Genomic DNA, 16,237 nt, shown 5'->3' with positions numbered 1-16,237 from the left:
ATGTATCATGTTTAGTATGCAGTTAGCATTGCATTTTCATGGCGTTTGGCCTGCAGGTTCAGAAGACAAATAGTCAATCTAGTGGGGATTGGTGGCATCACACAACAATTTAAATCCAGACATTTCTCGTCTTTGCGTGCCTTGACGGCAGCAGTAGCGGATGGTGGATGGGTGGCAGTTGCATGTAGTTGCAGTAGAGTAATGTCTAGGACTCGGTTTGGGCCTAGCGACCCGGTTTTGAAGTGACATGTGGCCCGAAACAGAACAAGGGTAGGTCCAAGGCCAGGTAAGTTACTCAGCATGCCGTCGACCCTGCCTGGACGGTCAGACATGTATTCTACGCTGCGAGTGGACACACCCAGTCCACTTTGCCCGTCCACACCCTCTTCCCAGTGCATCCGTCTCGCGCCATGAGGCACTTTTGGGCCCTGCCCGCTGTATTGCGCATTGCGCTTGCAAGCCAGCACGCCTTCAGTGTGTTTGATGACCTGCTTGCATTCCCCCAGGTACCGTGACTAGGATGCGCTTTGCGCTGTTGACACGTCATTGCTAACACTGTGCACCAGTATGAAATCGCATGGCCAGACACGTTTGTTTCCGAAAAGCATGCGACATCGCTCCTCTCTCAGGGCTACTCACCCAGCTCCAGTGCCACGACACCCGGCACGCAAGCGACGCAAGAGCTCTCCAAGCGCGCGGCCTCGCACGCAGACAGCCCGCTGCCCACCGAAAAGAGCCTGGGTCAGACGTATGAGGCGGTTGTGTTGCACGGGCAGCGCTACCTCTGCAGCATACCCGTGATTCCCGACCAGGAGCCGCAAAACAGCACAACGTCGGCCGAAGATGCCAAAGCTGAGGAGGAGAAGGAATTAGTGCGCGCCGCAGATCGTGGGTGGCAGCTGCTCGAAGGCATGCGTGGCAACTGCATCTACTACCTCAGCGGCTGGTGGAGCTATAGCTTCTGCTACATGGATCATGTCAAGCAGTTTCACCAACTACCGCCTAGTCGGGGGGTGCCCATCTATCCGCCCGTTGAAGACACTAGTGTGCACAGCTTCATCTTGGGCAGATACCCAAAGAACGACAAAGGCAGCAAAGCCGGCGGGCACAAGTCGTTGGGCAGCGAGCAGGGCAGCAAGGCAGCATTCGACGACGAGGGCAATCACCAAGAGGATAAGGGCCTCGAAGTGCCACGTCTGGAGACCAAGGGCGGCAGCAGATACATGGTGCAGCGACTTTCGGAAGGTACCGAATGCGACCTCACGGGGAGGCCGCGCAAGATCGACATCCAGGTAAGCGCAACGAGAGCAGCATGTCCGTCTTGAGCCTGACTAACCACAGTCCCATTAGTTCCACTGCAACCCCCAATCTGCCGACCGCATCGCCATGATCAAAGAGACCAGCACTTGTTCCTATTTCATGATCATTGACACCCCCCGCCTCTGCCGCGACGCTGCCTTTCAGCCGCCCCAAAAGAACCTCGCCCACCCCATCGCCTGCCACCCTGTGGTTCCAGACTCCCAATTTGATGCCTGGACCGCCGCGAGAATAGATTCCGAGAGTGCTGCGCAAGCCGAGCACCCAACCACCGAACCCGACACAGCCAAATCGAACCCTCTGCGCGACATGAGCGAAGGCGTCGAGGGCACTACTAAACCTAGGCCCATCATTGGCGGCATAGAAGTTGGAGGCCAGACCCTCGTTGGCAGCGAAGGTAAAGTGATTGAGAAAAGCGTGGTGGTGGGAGGCGGCAAAGAAACCTACATTGGCACCGTCGCCAGCAGTACAGGCAAGCAAATGTCCAAGGAAGAAATGAAGAAGCTTGAAATTGCCGATCCGAAGGATGTGGAGAAGCTCAAAGGGAATCTGAAGAAGTTGGCGGGCAGGAAGGGGTGGAAGTTGGATCTCGTGGACACACCGAGAGGCAGGGAGTTTAGGGGTATCATTGAGGCAGATGAAGAAGACGCAGAGACGGAGAAGAAGGTTGAGGAGGGCGAAGGGAGAGCAGAGGAGAAGCACGGTGGCATGGACAAGGGCAAGTGGGCAGGAGGCGATGGCGATGAGGAGCGGCAGGTCGAGTACGAAGAGGAAGAAGAGGTGCAGGAAGGTAGCGAAGAGGTTTACAAGGACGAATTGTAAAGTGAGGCGTGTGGAGTATAGTGCTAAACTGGTAAAGAATACTAGAGTCAACCCTTTCTAGTCGTCTACGACACTTGCTGAAGGTTGCGCTGCCGCGACCAGACAGCCAAAGTGTATGAAGGATGCGCAGTGTTGATAGTGTTTGTACAGCTACCGTGTACGCATGAAAGAGAAGAAGCAACGAGGTCGGAATAGGCACCTCTTTGAAGTCACCGCCTACACAGGGCGCACCTTGTTGAGCCATCCGATCCGCTCGCGACCCATGTTTTGACAATCCTCATGGTATCTTGCGTCGGTTGCTTCACAGCCCAGACTCTCTGTCTCTAGCCTGGACCGGTAAGAGTAGGAAAGGGAAGCAAGTCTGGGGGGGGGATTCATGGCACATCCGACTAGTGGCCATGACGCTAGTGTACACTCATGTACTCCTTTTTTCGCATACTCTACATACATATATACTCTAGCTAATGCAGTGCAACTCCTGGTCCTGATGAGATAGGTAGCGGCGGTTGCAAGTAAATTGCTTGCCCGAAACATGAGCTGAGCGTACATGAAGCAGCCCTGTAGTAGTCTGTCTGGATGGCTTTCAGGGGCACCGCATGTGTACATGCCGGTCTCCACGTCTGTTGGAAAAAAAATCAATCAATAGGACTCGTGAAGCATCGGACCAGGTATCCCCTTCCCTGTCCAGCAATGCGCGTGTGACAGTCCGCCCGGGTTAGCCATGTAGTAGTACGACCATGATCGTCCAAACATGATCTGCCTATCAGCAGCCAACGAGCCAATGGTAGCCAGTTGATCGCGTCGGCGCACGGCATGTCTGGTTCGGGCCATGTCTTGGATAAAGTGGATGTAGCCATAACCTGTCGCGCTGGTGACACGTTGCCGTTCATCAATCGATGCTGCAGGCTGGAGCAGTGGCTTAGATCGGACCCGATCTACGCCTGGGATGATCCAGGTTGGGGCGGAGACTCCACTTCGTGTCTCTATAGCTCAAAGGATTTCGAGGTACGTTGTGCGAGTGATAGTATAGTCTAGAGTACTAGAGTCTCGTCTTTGCACATTTTCCAGCGTCATTTGCGAGGCGGGGGGGCACCGGGGACCGGCTCATGAGCCGTCGTTGCTCGTCCAGGACACACAAGTACAAAGCATGCACTGGCACCTGACACAAGACCGTTGCATTGAGGACCTGGTTGTGGGGTTGAGCATGTGGTTGCACAATCTACGTCCAAGGCACGACTTTGGTGGCGATGGGAGGGCGCCATGTGGTCTGCAGGTTGGTTCCAGTCCACCTGAAGGCCGTGACATGGGAGAGAGGCTGGCAACGGCCCAGCTATGTGTGGTGGTCAAGACTTGGCCCAATCCATGTAGCTTTCCTTGGGTGAGGGAAGAGGGAGACGGAAGGGGGAACGACTTTGGACCGGTCCTTCGTCTGTGTGACCAAGTGATGCGGTCATGAAACCCTGTCTTTTGTCTCAAGTTTGAAGTCACGGAGCTCGGCCTGTGGAAATGCGGGAAAGGTGGTTGAAGGGCAAGTATGGCCTCGCTGTAACCCAGCTCGCGCCCAGTCATCTTACTAGCTTGAGCTACAGGCATGTTGTGCAACTCGCAACTCCCTGATACAGTAACGATGGATGCTGCAGGCCGAAGTCGCAAAAGTCAGCTAACCAAGGACTGGCTGGTTGTATGGTAGGCTGTGCATGATTGATTGCCGGCTGGATGCGTGACTGCTTTGGGAAGTAGTGAGGGAAGTAGGGGGGAGGGAGGTGGGGCTGGTGAAAGACATGTCGCAGGCGTCGTGGTCATCCGTTAGCCAGATTGCGGTATGGGCACGATGACGGCAGGTCAGAGGTGCGATGCAGACTTGTAGGGGGCTTTATTTGGGCTAGGTTGCATTGGCTGTGCATGTCAAGATGGGCTGCAGGCGGCCATGGAGGATCATGGACGGCTTGGGGGCGGGTTTTTTTGTTGTTTGTTGTTTTTTGTTTTTTGTCGTTTTCTTGTTGTTGTTTTTGTTTGTGGTCGGGTGGAGATCCGGTTGGATTACCGTACCAGGGACGGTTGCGGCAGCGTGGAGCAGCCTCGTGGGCTGCACAAGGGGGGAGGGGGCTGGAGGAGCCAGGCTGGAGGTTAGCACGATGTGCCGGGTGGGCTGGCGGTGGTAGAAGTGACAGGTGGGGGGAAAGGACGGGCACAAAGAATGAAGGGGGAGGGGATGTTGGTGTCGTGTCCTCGACCAACGTTGACGGCCTGCAGTGGTCGAAAGAGGGTTAGGCGGCAGGCGGCAGGCGGCAGGCGAGGGATGGATGTCGTTGATGTCGTTGGGACAGTCGTGCATGGGCAGGAAGCACCTACTAGAAGGACACCAACATGTTGATGTTGATGTTGATGCTGATGTTGATGTTGATGCTGATGTTGATGTTGATGTTGATGCTGATGTTGATGTTGATGTTGATGCTGATGTTGATGTTGATGTTGATGCTGATGCTGATGTTGATGTTGATGTTGATGCTGATGTTGATGTTGATGTTGATGCTGATGCTGATGTTGATGTTGATGTTGATGCTGATGTTGATGTTGATGTTGATGTTGATGTTGATGTTGATGTTGATGCTGATGTTGATGCTGATGTTGATGTTGATGTTGATGTTGATGTTGATGCTGATGTTGATGTTGATGTTGATGCTGATAGGACAAGGCGTGTGGTAGAGTAGCCATCCATGTCTATTCCCTAGGTGCTGTGCTGCCTACTCTAGATGATGTTGGAGATGATGTAGGCTGGTTTTGGCTACCGGTACCGGTAGTTTGTATGCATTGTATACTATATACTCCTACATGCATATGCCTATGTGATGGACCAAGGTTAGACATGGCTACTCTACGTTGGTAGGTGGACAGTGTAGCATGTAGGTAGTAGAGTAGGCCTCCTAGGTACAGGACTCTACAGGTCATGTGTTCAATGCATATGCAAGTAAAGCCTACCTACCTTGTCATCATGGCCGGCAGCAGCTAGCCGCCGCTAAGAGCGAACCAAAGCCGATTTCCCACGTGCGGCTTGCTCCACCCTCCAGCTTCACCCTTACAGTACAACGAGGGACTATCGCAACTCGAGTCTAGCAGCCCCTCTCTCCTCTCTCTCTCTTGCCTATCCCCTGCCCCTCGCCCTCTTCTGCTCTGCCTAGTTAAACCAATGGTGCATGCATTCATCTAGTCACCATACACACACACACACACACACATCTCTCTCACTCTCTCGCATCTCGTTTTGTCTTACTCTCCTTTTTTTGGGGGGGGGGGGGAATTGAACTTTGGCTGCTAGCTATCCTACCCACCCCTACCTACTACCATACCTCCATACCTCGCTGCTGCAATCCACGGCCGCCTGCTGCTTTGCGAGCCGTCTGTCTGTCCATCAAAATTGCCGCTGCGTCGTCGCACAACAAGGACTTCTAGACCGCTGCCTGCCTGCCTGCTTGCTGGGAGAGTAACCACTGCTGTCGCTAACGGCTACGGCTGCTTCTCTAACGGCTACTGCGACTGCGACTGCGACTGCGACTGCGACTGCGACTGCGACTGCGACTGCGACTGCGACTGCGACTGCTACTACTACGGCTACTACTACTACTACTACTTCTACTACTACTACTACTACTACTACTACTACTACGGCTACGGCTACGGCTGCTGTTGCTGTTGCGTCGCCCCGTCGCCTAGTGCCATCCAGAGCCAGTCGTGTGTTCCCGCCGTGGATGCAAGGCACGCACTGCACTCGTTGATCCGGCTGCGACACCCACCCTCCTCTCTCCTCTCCAACCAAACCCAGCCCTTGACGCTGTCGCCGATGCGTGCTCCCCCCTCCCCCCTCCCCCTCCCCCTTCCCCCTGCTTCCCATCTGTTCTTGCTCTTGCGCGCGCGCGCTCTCTCTCTCTCTCTTTCTCTCTCTTGCTCTTCTGAAATCCTTCCTGTCATCCTTCTTGTTGTTGTAGTTGTGGTTGTAGTTGCTGTGGTTGTGGTTGTGGCTGCTGTTGCTGTTGCTGCAACGCTATCGGCCATCGTCGTCATCGTCGACTGCGCGAACACGTGAGCTTCTTTTTTCAGCCCAGGCGCCATCCTTCGCCGCATTCAGGACCGACGCATTGTCACTCCCGAGCAGCCAGCCGCCAGAGCAAGTCTCACCCTCTCTCGGCCGCCGTGTACGACCGCGATATACATAACGACGCCACTCACAGCAGCCCCCCAGTGTACCCGTTTGCCCTCCATCTCCCAGGGCACTCAAGGAGAGCCCGCAAAGAGAGCGCGCCTGTGCTGGTGCCGGTGCCGGTGCCAGTGCCAGTGCCCGCTGCAGCGCCCTCCCGGACTGGAGAGACGTGCAGCCCGCTCGCCAAAACAAGTCCAAGTCCAAATCGCATCCATCCGCGCTCGCATCGCCATTGCCAGCCTCTTGGCCACCAAACATCAATCCTGGGAATCTCCCCCACCCCCATCTCCATCCTCCCACCCTCCCATCCACTCACCACCGCTACCGCTACCGCTGCCACTCCCACTCCCACTCTCACTCTCACCACCGCTACCGCTACCGCTACCGCTACCGTTACCGTTCACGTTACCGTTACCACTACCGCTACCACTACCGCTACCATCACCACTCCCGCACTCGCGCCTGCCCGTCAAGTCCTCGAGTAGTAGTCCTTGGCACGCAATTGTCCCTCGCCCTGACCACACGGGTCCTGTCCTATCCTGGTCCTGTCCTGGTCCTGTCCTGGTCCTGTCCTGGCACGTCCTGGCACGTCCTGGCCTGCCCTGGTCCTGTCCTGTTCTACCCTGCCCCACCCCACCCACTGATCCACGCCCGCCTCGCTGGGGAAGGAGCGTCCGAGCATCCTAGCATCCTACCATCCTACCATCCTACCATCCTGTCCCTCCAACTGCTCTCGACTCTGGCCTCGACCATCACCCATCACCCATCTTCCTCTCTTTCTCTCTCTCCCTCTTACTCTCCCTCTCCCCCTCCCCCTTCCTCCCCCTTCCTCTCCCTCTCCCTACCCTACTCTACTCTACCCTCCCCGCCCCCCTCTTCTCCCCTCCACCCCCGGTCGCTCGCCATCCATCAACCCTCTGCGCGCCCACCGCTGCTGCCACTCCTTCTCCCTTCCACCACCCTGCCAGTCTCCCCACACCTTCCCCCTTCGCTCTCCTTCCCCCACTCCCCACCCTCTTTTGTCCGCCTCTTCGTCCTCTACTGCAAAGGACTTTCAGGCCCCATTCTGAGCGCAATCGCTGCCGAGCTACCCTAGGTATCCCTTCATCGTTCTCGCTACCTCTTGCTCTTCACTTGCACCCACCTACCTCATTGACTAGCCTCTCTTTTGTCTTTACTTTCCAACACCCTCTCTACATCGACCATTCACCAGACTTTGTTCGCTGGTTTACCGCCTCACACGCTTCTCCCTCTCCGCTACTCGCCCCGCATCCACGCCGCTCCCGCACATCTTTCTTTATTCATCATCCTTGGCAACAAACCAGCCCTCTGTCTCCAGTCACGATGTCTCAGGGCCAAGCGCTTCCCCCGATCACCTCGTTGACGAGCAGTCTGTCGCCCGCGGAGCAGAGTCCCAACCCTCTGAGACAGCATTCAGAGGCTCGTGAAGTGCGCGACTCGGGCAACTGGTCCATCTCCCAAAGTAAACGTGCGTGTCCCAGGCCTCTGTCATTTTGCACGTGTCCAACCATCTGACAAGTTTCTTAGACTCCTCCAACGTGTCCCAAACCATGGGTCTGCAGGTACAGACACTGCTCAATCCTTCCGACGACTCGCCGGCGCGCGGTGGTATCCCGGATACTCCCTCTTCAGCCAGGTATCCATCCGGACTTTCGCAGCTATCACAGCACCAGCCGAATGCTCTTCCCTCGCTGAACCAAGGCTTCGACAACCGCCTCAGCTACGAGGCCGGCTCCATGGTCGACTCTCGACGTAGCAGCGTAGACAGTCGCATGCACGCTGGCATGACGCATCTTGCCATCAGTCCTGCATCACCCTATGAGAGCCAAAATGCCTCTCGAGTATCACTCGTCTCCAATCTCCAACACCAGCGTGGCATCACCAATGCTGAGACACGACCTAATGGCACCTCTCCCTTATCGCCCATGTCCCGCAGCAGTACACGAGCAAATCATCCACCACGGCGAGCTCCTGTCATCAACCCTAATCCACGAAGCGTATCGGGCATGCCGGATCCCATGGCTGCTGCTCCTACAAAGGGCTACGCATGGGCGTTCCCAGCCGAATTTGAGCCACCAGATGACAGAAGAGCTTCAAGTAGTGGTGAGTCCAGTATAGAACGCTCCACTGTTCCATCGCGTCAGAACAGCTTCGCTACGTCCGTCAACAGCAGCATATTCACCTCGGATTCCAAGCTTCCCATGGGTCAGCAGCGACTAGATGATGGCAGGCACACCTATTCTTCTCGCGGTTTCCATGCACTAACCAAGCATAGATGTTCAGAGCACTCATCACCATTCGATGCAGCATCGCAGCGTTACCAGTCTCCACAGTATGGATCATGGTGCTGGTCTGCCCGGCAGCGGTAATTACAGTCGTACGCCAGAGCTTCGTATAAGCCACAAGATGGCGGAGCGGAAGCGGAGGAGTGAGATGAAGAATTTATTCGATGAGCTGAACAATATCCTACCAAATTCACCGGGAAGCAAGTCCAGCAAATGGGAGGTTCTGACCAAGTGTAAGTTCGATGCTACTATTTAGCTCCTCAGCTAACCTCTTGGAGCCATCGAGTATATTAGAAACCTGAGCGCGTCTCACACGAGGGCTAACAGAGAAGTCGAGAGCCTACGAGCCCAGGCTGAATATGTTCGCCAAGCCCGACAAGAAAACATGGATTTACGCAATGAATTGAACGCTGTATGGACTGCTCTGCGCCGCGCGGATCCCGCCGGTCCACATGTGTATGGAACCAATACTGCTGCCTTGGCGCAGCAACACGCTTCGGCACCCACTCCTTCCAACAACATTCTCCCGCCATTACAACAGCAACAACAGCAGCAGCAGCAGCAAGCACCTCCACCGCAACAAACCGCTCATTGGATTTCGTCTGCACCATCTGCAATGCAGGGCGTCGAATTCGGGGGTGTTCGACCTTACGAGCATCCTCATCGCTGAAACACTGCGAATACCTGGCACCATATCAATTATTGATGTCACCAGCGCTAGGAGCATACCCTGCGCCAGGGAAAATTTACGCCTTTGATTCAATCTAACGTCTCGCCATTTTATTTCATCAAAAAAGTTATCCCATCTTTTGACTTTCACCCACGGGACTGCCTCCACAAAAGGGCTCCTTCGCAGTCGTCATCATCGTCTACGCTAGAGAGAGCCTCTTTCAAAGGGTAGCACTTTTGTTTCATCGCATGGTCGCACAGTCAATGGACCAAAGTCAGCGCTGTTGCAACTTGTCGACCAGTCAAACCCAATTTTTTTTTCATTATAAGTCTCTCCTATAATGGATTAGCTTTGCCCGAGGGGCGCATTCAAAGACCTCTTTCTCGTCGGTAAATCTTTGTTCGAAACTCTTACGCATGTTCTTGTTACTTTTGGGGAGAAACATTGGCGCTATCGGGAGTTCTCTATATACCCATGAATCGAAAATATGGGGCAAAAGGAAATCGGACCATCGGAAAAGTTTGTCGGGACTTTCTGATGCCATGTGCCTAGCACGGTGGTGCCTGGACCAAGGTCTTACTTGAGCTTTTTTGAGAATTTGTTTGCACGGCTGCTCGCCATGACGGGGTTTACGTCGTGTTGGCCGAGGGTCTGTTTCCATACCTTTTTTGTCGGGCCTGCGGACAGGCAACCCGACCTTTTCAATCCATCTGTGCCTTGGATTCCTTGTGCACTGGCTTCTTTTGCTCGCATCATGCTGCTGCTGCTGTAACACCATGAAAGATTCGGATAAGGACGCGTTCAACGCGGTAGTTAGCGCCTGGACAGTTTTCATCTCGGGTAGACGTTGTCCATAAATAGGAGTCGTCTAGTCCACAAAGCTAGTCTATATTTCGGAATCATCTACGCTTCATCATCGTTATCTTTTTCCTCCACCACCATGCCCGTCTGCTACAGAGGCCCGGACCTTGTCTGTCCCTCTCCACCCTCCTCCGTCTGGCTGGTCCTCATGCTACTTCTCCGCCTACTCCGACTAACGACGCCAGGAAAGATTCTTGGCTCGCCATCCAAGGTCATGCTACTCGTTACTCTCGACAACCCCATTGGCTCCTCGCTGTCGAGATGCTGGGGACTCTGTGGCGGCTGGGGTGCAGAAAAGATATTGGGCTGGACCGTCATACTAGAAGTACGGCGCAGGCGTTCAGGCTGGCCTCCCTCTTGAGCGCTAGTAGGCGAGCCAGGCTGCGGTTGCAGAGCAGGCACGTCGGGTGTCGAGGCAGACGGATGTAGGCGAGCTTGTTGGGCTGGGAACATGGGCCCCGAGTGGGCTGCTGGCGGTAAGGTGGAAAAAGGGTGCGAGTGTTGTTGGTCGAGGACGCTTGAGGAGGGATGCCCGTGCATGGAATGGTTTGAGGAGCCAGGCATGCCGTGAAGAGACTTGGGTGTTCGGGAGACTTCTTCCGTGGGCTGCAGATTTGAGCGCGTGAGATTGTTACCGCTCGTCTGGGCGGCGCGGGTGTAGCGATCGATCCTATTTTGTGTCAGGGTTATGCGACCTCATACACCCCACGTGTTCTGGACCTACATCTGAAGCTCTTGGTTGAGCGTTTCATGTCGGAACGCCTCCCGGACGCTGGGTACATTCGACCTCGCCATGTCATTGCCAGAGACACCTGGAAGGTGATAGTTGGCACCCAGCCACTTCTGCTTAACAATATGTTCAAAGCCACTTTGCTCAACCGAGTGTTTGGCAAGTTCGCACATGTCTACCGCACTCAACTTGTAAATTTGCGCTGCGACTGAATATTCTTCGATGAGTGGCTCTTTGGTAAAAGCGAATTGAAGAGGGTCGTCGGTGGACAACGAGACATTGAGACCACGGCGAAAGTAGCTCAAAAAGGGGTTACGTTCATAGGCCAGGAACAATGCGTTATTGCTGAGAGGCGACATGGCAACACCAATTTGTTCGAGATAAAAGATATACTGTAGGAGTGGAACTTTGCGAAGCAGCAGACCATGACTGATGCTGTGGCAGCAAAGAACAGCAGCAGCTAAATGGTCAGTGTCTCCAGCTTCACCACAGTGTGGCCGAAGTAGAAAGGTGTTGAAGCCGCGCTGCTTCCTCCAGACATTCAAAGATGCCATGTTCGCAAACAAGTAGTACATCCAGTAACTGTAAGGAGGATTCTGCTTTGTGCTCCATTCCTTGGGAAAAGGAAACTTCTTGTACACTCTCCTTTCAACCTTGCTCTCGTCATCGACGCTATCAAAGCCAATGACACGTTGTAAAAATATATGAAGTTTGGGGTGAGTCGTAGGATCTTTTGTGACCTCAAACAAGGGCTGGAATATGTTCACAATCACTTGTTGGAAATTATCCATCAATCCAGTCGCCTTGTAAACGTCAAACAGACGCGGCACCTGTACTAGCCAGCGGACATTTGGCGAGAAGAGCTTATTGTCAATGACCCAGGCAGCAAGCTTATCCCATTCGTCAATGTCACGACCGTAAATAGATATGCGCCACTCCACGAACTGGTACTTGCTTGACTCGAGATCGGCGATGACCTCTTTGGTAATCTCAGCGAGATAGCGTCCCTTGATAAAATTGTCTGTCTTGAGGAAGATGGTTCGCAGACGTGACTCTCCAATGGGATTGTACTTGAGGTTGAACTTGTCGAATCGATGGAATGAGTCGGTGTGTGCCTATCTTGTAAGCCGATGTCAGGAATCAAGTGGTCGGCCACCTACATGCATATCCAAAGTGTCAATACTCAGGTCATATGCTGTCAAATTAATGGATTCGAAAACTTCCTTCAAGGTCAAGTGTTTACCATCACGGAACAAGACTACCTCGTCGGGTGATTTCTTCATCTTTGACTTGATGAAACGCAGTAGGTGCTTTTGATTCATACAAGCCGAGTGATGTACGTGAGTGTCGACTTTTCTTACATTGTAAAAATCTCGATGTGGTACCTTCTTGCTATCGGCCGTCTCTTGGTACTCGTTTAGAAGGTAGTATAGGTTGAATTTACCCTCTAGATACTGTAGGCGACGGAAGGCAAAGCTCTTGCTAGGTCCGTCAGAAGAAATTTCAAGGATAGAATCAAGATCAATGTAGAATTCACGCAAAGTCGGGATCGCTACGATGGGCTGATCGAGCTCCGCCGACTTGGCAGTTTCGTACACCTGGAATACACCACTGTCATCCAGACGGAACGACATCTCTCCAGGACCCGGTACTGGTAGTAGGTCGTCTAGGTAAAAGTCTTCTCCGATGTTTGTACCCATTTTACGCGGGGGTTTTGGTGGGTCTGTAGGCTCTAGTATGGTGCTGCTCTGCAGACTACTAGAGGCATTGCGACGCTCTTTGGAGGTGTCATTCCACACCGGCTCTGGGTGAGGTGGGTATATGCGCCACCCTGGCTCGTCTTTTGGATTGTCGAAATTACGCTGTAGCGATAAGCGGATGTACTTGTGACGTAAATCCAGCACTTTTTGCACATTTGTATAAATGGCACTGAGCTCCGCTGTGACGTTGGAGTCGGACATGGCAAAGCCTCCTGCTCCCGATCCTACTCCTATCCCTGCGCCTGCGCCGTGTATGCCTTCTGCAGCAAGTAGAGGTTTCGATTCACGGGGCAGTTCCGGATGATGTGTGTGAGAACGAGCGTTGAGGTCGGCCTGAATCAAGGGGTCGACTTGATCATAGCTTCCATGAATGTTGGCAGCGTGTGATGGTGAATCTTGTGGGGCATCTGCATGTGACAGGCCAACAGGCAGTGCAGACCTATTTCCTTGATTGGTGAGACTGGCATTGCTCTTGCGTGAACGAATGCTGTCGGTTCTGCTCACAAGGTCGACGCCTTCCGTGGCCATGGCCATGGTGGTGGGGAACGTCTTGGCTCGTAGGGCTGGACTGTACGTGTCGCCTGCTTGCGAGCCGCCATACTGGGTTTCCAGCTGGTGGCGCTGATAGAATTGCTTGGCTTCCGTATGGCTCATTTGCTTCTCGGCCGTGTAGTCATAGAAGGCGGTACGGCGTTGTTTGTCGCGGGGTAGCATGCCATCGCCCTCCTCTTCTATGCTACCGTCGGCCGGGTCCTGGATTGTGGCCGTCGCGCCACCGCCTGCCCGTGTAAGGCTGCTGCCATCAGGCTCAGGCTCAGACAGAGTGGCACTGACATCGTCTTCGGAGCTGGGCATCTGGTCGTCTTGAGGGCACAGGTCGGGCGATGCATCAGCATCTGCAGAAAAAGTTCCTGGCAATAGTCCATTAGCAGAGGGAAGGTGCAATCGAGGTAGAAGGTTGATTTTGGCCTATGATACCTTTTAGCATGGTGCTGCCCATCACTGCTATGGTGTTCAGGTAGGGATGGCAGTGACAGCAGGATTGTGGATTGTGGGGAGAAAGGAGGGGAGGGGAGGGAGGGGTGTCACAAATGTTCTCTCATACAGGACTAGGTACATATGGGCAGTAGTGACGCGCTTCGGAGATGGCCGCCATGTCGCCTAACCCCGTGATCGACGTACCATTTGTGGCACCATTTCAAACTTGACCCGATGTGTGTAGGTGGTGGTGGGTGGCTACATGACGAATGCTGGTGCTGGTGCTGGTGTCGGTGTCGGGCGCTCAGTCTGTGTGAGTAAGAGGGGATGATTTACCTGCACACAAATATAGAGAGAGAATGCTAGATGTGTGTGTGTGTGTGTGTGTGTGTGTGTGCATGTGTTCGTGGTCGTGGTCGCGTCGTGGAGACAGGAGAGCTACTGCTCTACTACCTGTAGATAGCATACGTGTACAGAGCTATACTATATTCTCTATCTTTCTGTCTCTCTGTCTCTCTGTCTTTCTCTACTTACTTCTCAGGCTTCAGCCTCCACGCTCCACGCACGCCCTTGAAGCGCTCTCTGGCGCAGTTGGGAAGGCCAGCACCATCAGTCGTCACGTGAGAGTGATGGGACTACCATGTAGCCTTATCCTAATCCGACCAAGTGCTAACTCCTAAACAGACCTAGCGAGTGGTCCAAGCGCTAAAATTTCAAAGTCAGTCGGAAGCCCAGACGGCCAACGGGCGAAGAAGAAACTCTCAATCTTCCTCAATCGTCCTCAATCGTCCTCAATCGTCGCCATCACCACCTACTGCACCCAAAAGTTGCCTTACCATCATGTAAGCTGTCGCTCACTCCCTCGCAAAAACGGGCCCCCTTCAGTGTGTACTCGGTGCACATGAATCTTCTCTGCACGGGAGCGTCTGTTCACGTCAATTGCTTGTGCTCATTATGCATTTCTTCTAGGTTTCTCTTCCGACGCAGCGCTGTGCGTGCATTCAGCGCCACGCCCTCGAAGGCCTTCCTTGCCCAACCACGCTCCATTACTTCCATCACACCTTCCGCCCTCCGCCTACGACAGCAATCTTGGTCCGTTGCCTCTTTCCAGCGCCGATTTGCCAGCGACGAGGCGACCAAGACCGAGTCTGCAGCTGAAGCCGCCGAGGCTGCTGAGGCAAAGGAAAACTTTGCTCAAACGGCAGCAGAGGCTCCCGTCGAGGAGAACTTGACGCCGGCACAGCAGCAGGCGCAAGCTGACCCCACGAACGCCTCTGCGACTGTCACGCCTGATGCTCTCTTCACTGCTGAGACTACGTTAAGGACCCGACCCCGCCGCGATACTTCAGACGCTCCACCAGGCAGGACACTGTACATTGGCAACCTTTACTACGAAGTCACTGCAGACCAGCTGCAGCGCGTCTTCTCGAGGTTTGGTGAGATCGAGAATGTGAAGATTATCTACGACAACAGAGGCCTGAGCAGAGGGTAAGCCTCTTCCCACGTACTTGTATCTCTCCAATGGTCGTGCTAACCCTGCTGCGCTCAGATTCGGATACGTCGAGTTCAAGAACATCCCAGATGCACAGACTGCCATCGATAACCTCGACATGCAGGTGTTCGAAGGCCGCAACCTCGTTGTCCAGTTCCACCGTGAAAAGCCTGGGTTCGGCAAAAATAATCGCGCCAACTCCACCAATTCTCCCTCCAAGACTCTGTTTATCGGCAACATGTCGTTTGAGATGTCAGACAAGGACCTGAACGACCTGTTCCGCGAAGTCCGCAATGTTGTCGACGTTCGCGTTGCCATTGACCGACGGACCGGCCAGCCCAGAGGATTTGCTCACGCAGATTTCCTGGATATTGCCAGCGCCACACATGCCAAGAATATCCTGGCCAACAAGGTTGTCTACGGACGGGAGCTCCGCATCGACTTTAGCCACCCTGCTATCGAATCAAGAGACAAGCGCGCGGACTCTACTCAAGAATAAAAGAGAGAAGAGGTGATGGTGCATTCCTACCAGCCCAGGAGCAAGGGAAACTTCGGCCAAATAATGACACTGGATGTGCAACCGAGGCAGGACTGCGAATGAACTGCCGACGAAGATTATGGCACGTAGCAATGCTCCACGTTGTCGCGGATAGGCTGTTAATGTATGGGTGGCTCGGACTGCATGTACTGGATGTGAATGAGGAGTGATTGGCGTTTGTTGTCTCTCTTCCTGCATACTCTGAGCAGATGATGGGGGGAGGGCCACACGCTCTGATGTCGTCTCAAAATGTACAATAGAAACTTCTTCACTACCTAGTAACAGAACTTGAACGATCATGGATTTGTACCTTGTGACTTGGTCGTGTGCGTATTCCATCGAAGGCGGGCATGATGCGGCGCTCGGGTAGCCCCACCCGCGAGCGAGAAACGACCAACTGCCTCTCTGCCTGTGCCTGTGCCGAGGTTGCCGCCACCACCACCACCACCGCCGCCGCGCCTTCCCCCACCCAGTGTTGATGATCAAGCAGCCAACACATCATACATGGGATCTATTTGACAACAAGACAAGCTTCCAGCGCCTCGACACGCCAACAACTCCGATAGAT

The 16,237-nt window shown here is 54.0% G+C and overlaps 8 protein-coding genes across 8 annotated transcripts; 4 read left to right on the top strand and 4 right to left on the bottom strand.

Annotated features, from left to right (window-relative positions):
* Positions 1 to 11: 11 nt before the first annotated feature.
* IAQ61_004502 (uncharacterized protein) lies at positions 12 to 332 on the bottom strand (the record flags this gene model as incomplete). The annotated part of the gene is made up of 1 exon (XM_066096375.1): positions 12 to 332. The coding sequence occupies one exon, from the start codon at positions 330 to 332 to the stop codon at positions 12 to 14; it is 321 nt and encodes a 106-aa protein (XP_065953693.1).
* A 78-nt stretch (positions 333 to 410) lies between these two features.
* IAQ61_004501 (uncharacterized protein) lies at positions 411 to 2,139 on the top strand (the record flags this gene model as incomplete). Its single annotated transcript, XM_003839105.2, has 3 exons — positions 411 to 506; positions 567 to 1,292; positions 1,351 to 2,139. The coding sequence occupies 3 exons, from the start codon at positions 411 to 413 to the stop codon at positions 2,137 to 2,139; spliced, it is 1,611 nt and encodes a 536-aa protein (XP_003839153.2).
* Positions 2,140 to 3,243: 1,104 nt separating this feature from the next.
* On the bottom strand, positions 3,244 to 3,732 carry IAQ61_004500 (uncharacterized protein; the record flags this gene model as incomplete). The annotated part of the gene is made up of 1 exon (XM_066096374.1): positions 3,244 to 3,732. The coding sequence occupies one exon, from the start codon at positions 3,730 to 3,732 to the stop codon at positions 3,244 to 3,246; it is 489 nt and encodes a 162-aa protein (XP_065953692.1).
* A 710-nt stretch (positions 3,733 to 4,442) lies between these two features.
* Positions 4,443 to 4,850, top strand: IAQ61_004499 (uncharacterized protein; the record flags this gene model as incomplete). The annotated part of the gene is made up of 1 exon (XM_066096373.1): positions 4,443 to 4,850. One exon carries the CDS (start codon positions 4,443 to 4,445, stop codon positions 4,848 to 4,850), a length of 408 nt encoding a protein of 135 aa, XP_065953691.1.
* Positions 4,851 to 6,591: 1,741 nt separating this feature from the next.
* On the bottom strand, positions 6,592 to 7,094 carry IAQ61_004498 (uncharacterized protein; the record flags this gene model as incomplete). Its single annotated transcript, XM_066096372.1, has 2 exons — positions 6,592 to 6,974; positions 7,046 to 7,094. 2 exons carry the CDS (start codon positions 7,092 to 7,094, stop codon positions 6,592 to 6,594), a joined length of 432 nt encoding a protein of 143 aa, XP_065953690.1.
* A 584-nt stretch (positions 7,095 to 7,678) lies between these two features.
* Positions 7,679 to 9,310, top strand: IAQ61_004497 (uncharacterized protein; the record flags this gene model as incomplete). Its single annotated transcript, XM_066096371.1, has 4 exons — positions 7,679 to 7,823; positions 7,883 to 8,581; positions 8,631 to 8,873; positions 8,919 to 9,310. 4 exons carry the CDS (start codon positions 7,679 to 7,681, stop codon positions 9,308 to 9,310), a joined length of 1,479 nt encoding a protein of 492 aa, XP_065953689.1.
* A 951-nt stretch (positions 9,311 to 10,261) lies between these two features.
* ADA1 (putative zinc finger protein) lies at positions 10,262 to 13,649 on the bottom strand (the record flags this gene model as incomplete). The annotated part of the gene is made up of 4 exons (XM_066096370.1): positions 10,262 to 10,841; positions 10,896 to 12,016; positions 12,062 to 13,572; positions 13,640 to 13,649. The coding sequence occupies 4 exons, from the start codon at positions 13,647 to 13,649 to the stop codon at positions 10,262 to 10,264; spliced, it is 3,222 nt and encodes a 1,073-aa protein (XP_065953688.1).
* A 166-nt stretch (positions 13,650 to 13,815) lies between these two features.
* Positions 13,816 to 15,630, top strand: IAQ61_004495 (uncharacterized protein; the record flags this gene model as incomplete). The annotated part of the gene is made up of 5 exons (XM_066096369.1): positions 13,816 to 13,839; positions 13,884 to 13,952; positions 14,330 to 14,481; positions 14,609 to 15,127; positions 15,189 to 15,630. 5 exons carry the CDS (start codon positions 13,816 to 13,818, stop codon positions 15,628 to 15,630), a joined length of 1,206 nt encoding a protein of 401 aa, XP_065953687.1.
* Positions 15,631 to 16,237: the final 607 nt, after the last annotated feature.

This window comes from Plenodomus lingam (assembly GCF_022343315.1).
Source record: "Plenodomus lingam strain CAN1 chromosome Unknown contig_19, whole genome shotgun sequence".
NCBI classification, from domain to species: domain Eukaryota; kingdom Fungi; phylum Ascomycota; class Dothideomycetes; order Pleosporales; family Leptosphaeriaceae; genus Plenodomus; species Plenodomus lingam.
The sequence above is the reverse complement of the archived record's forward strand: the minus strand, read 5'-3'. Positions and strand labels throughout refer to the sequence as shown.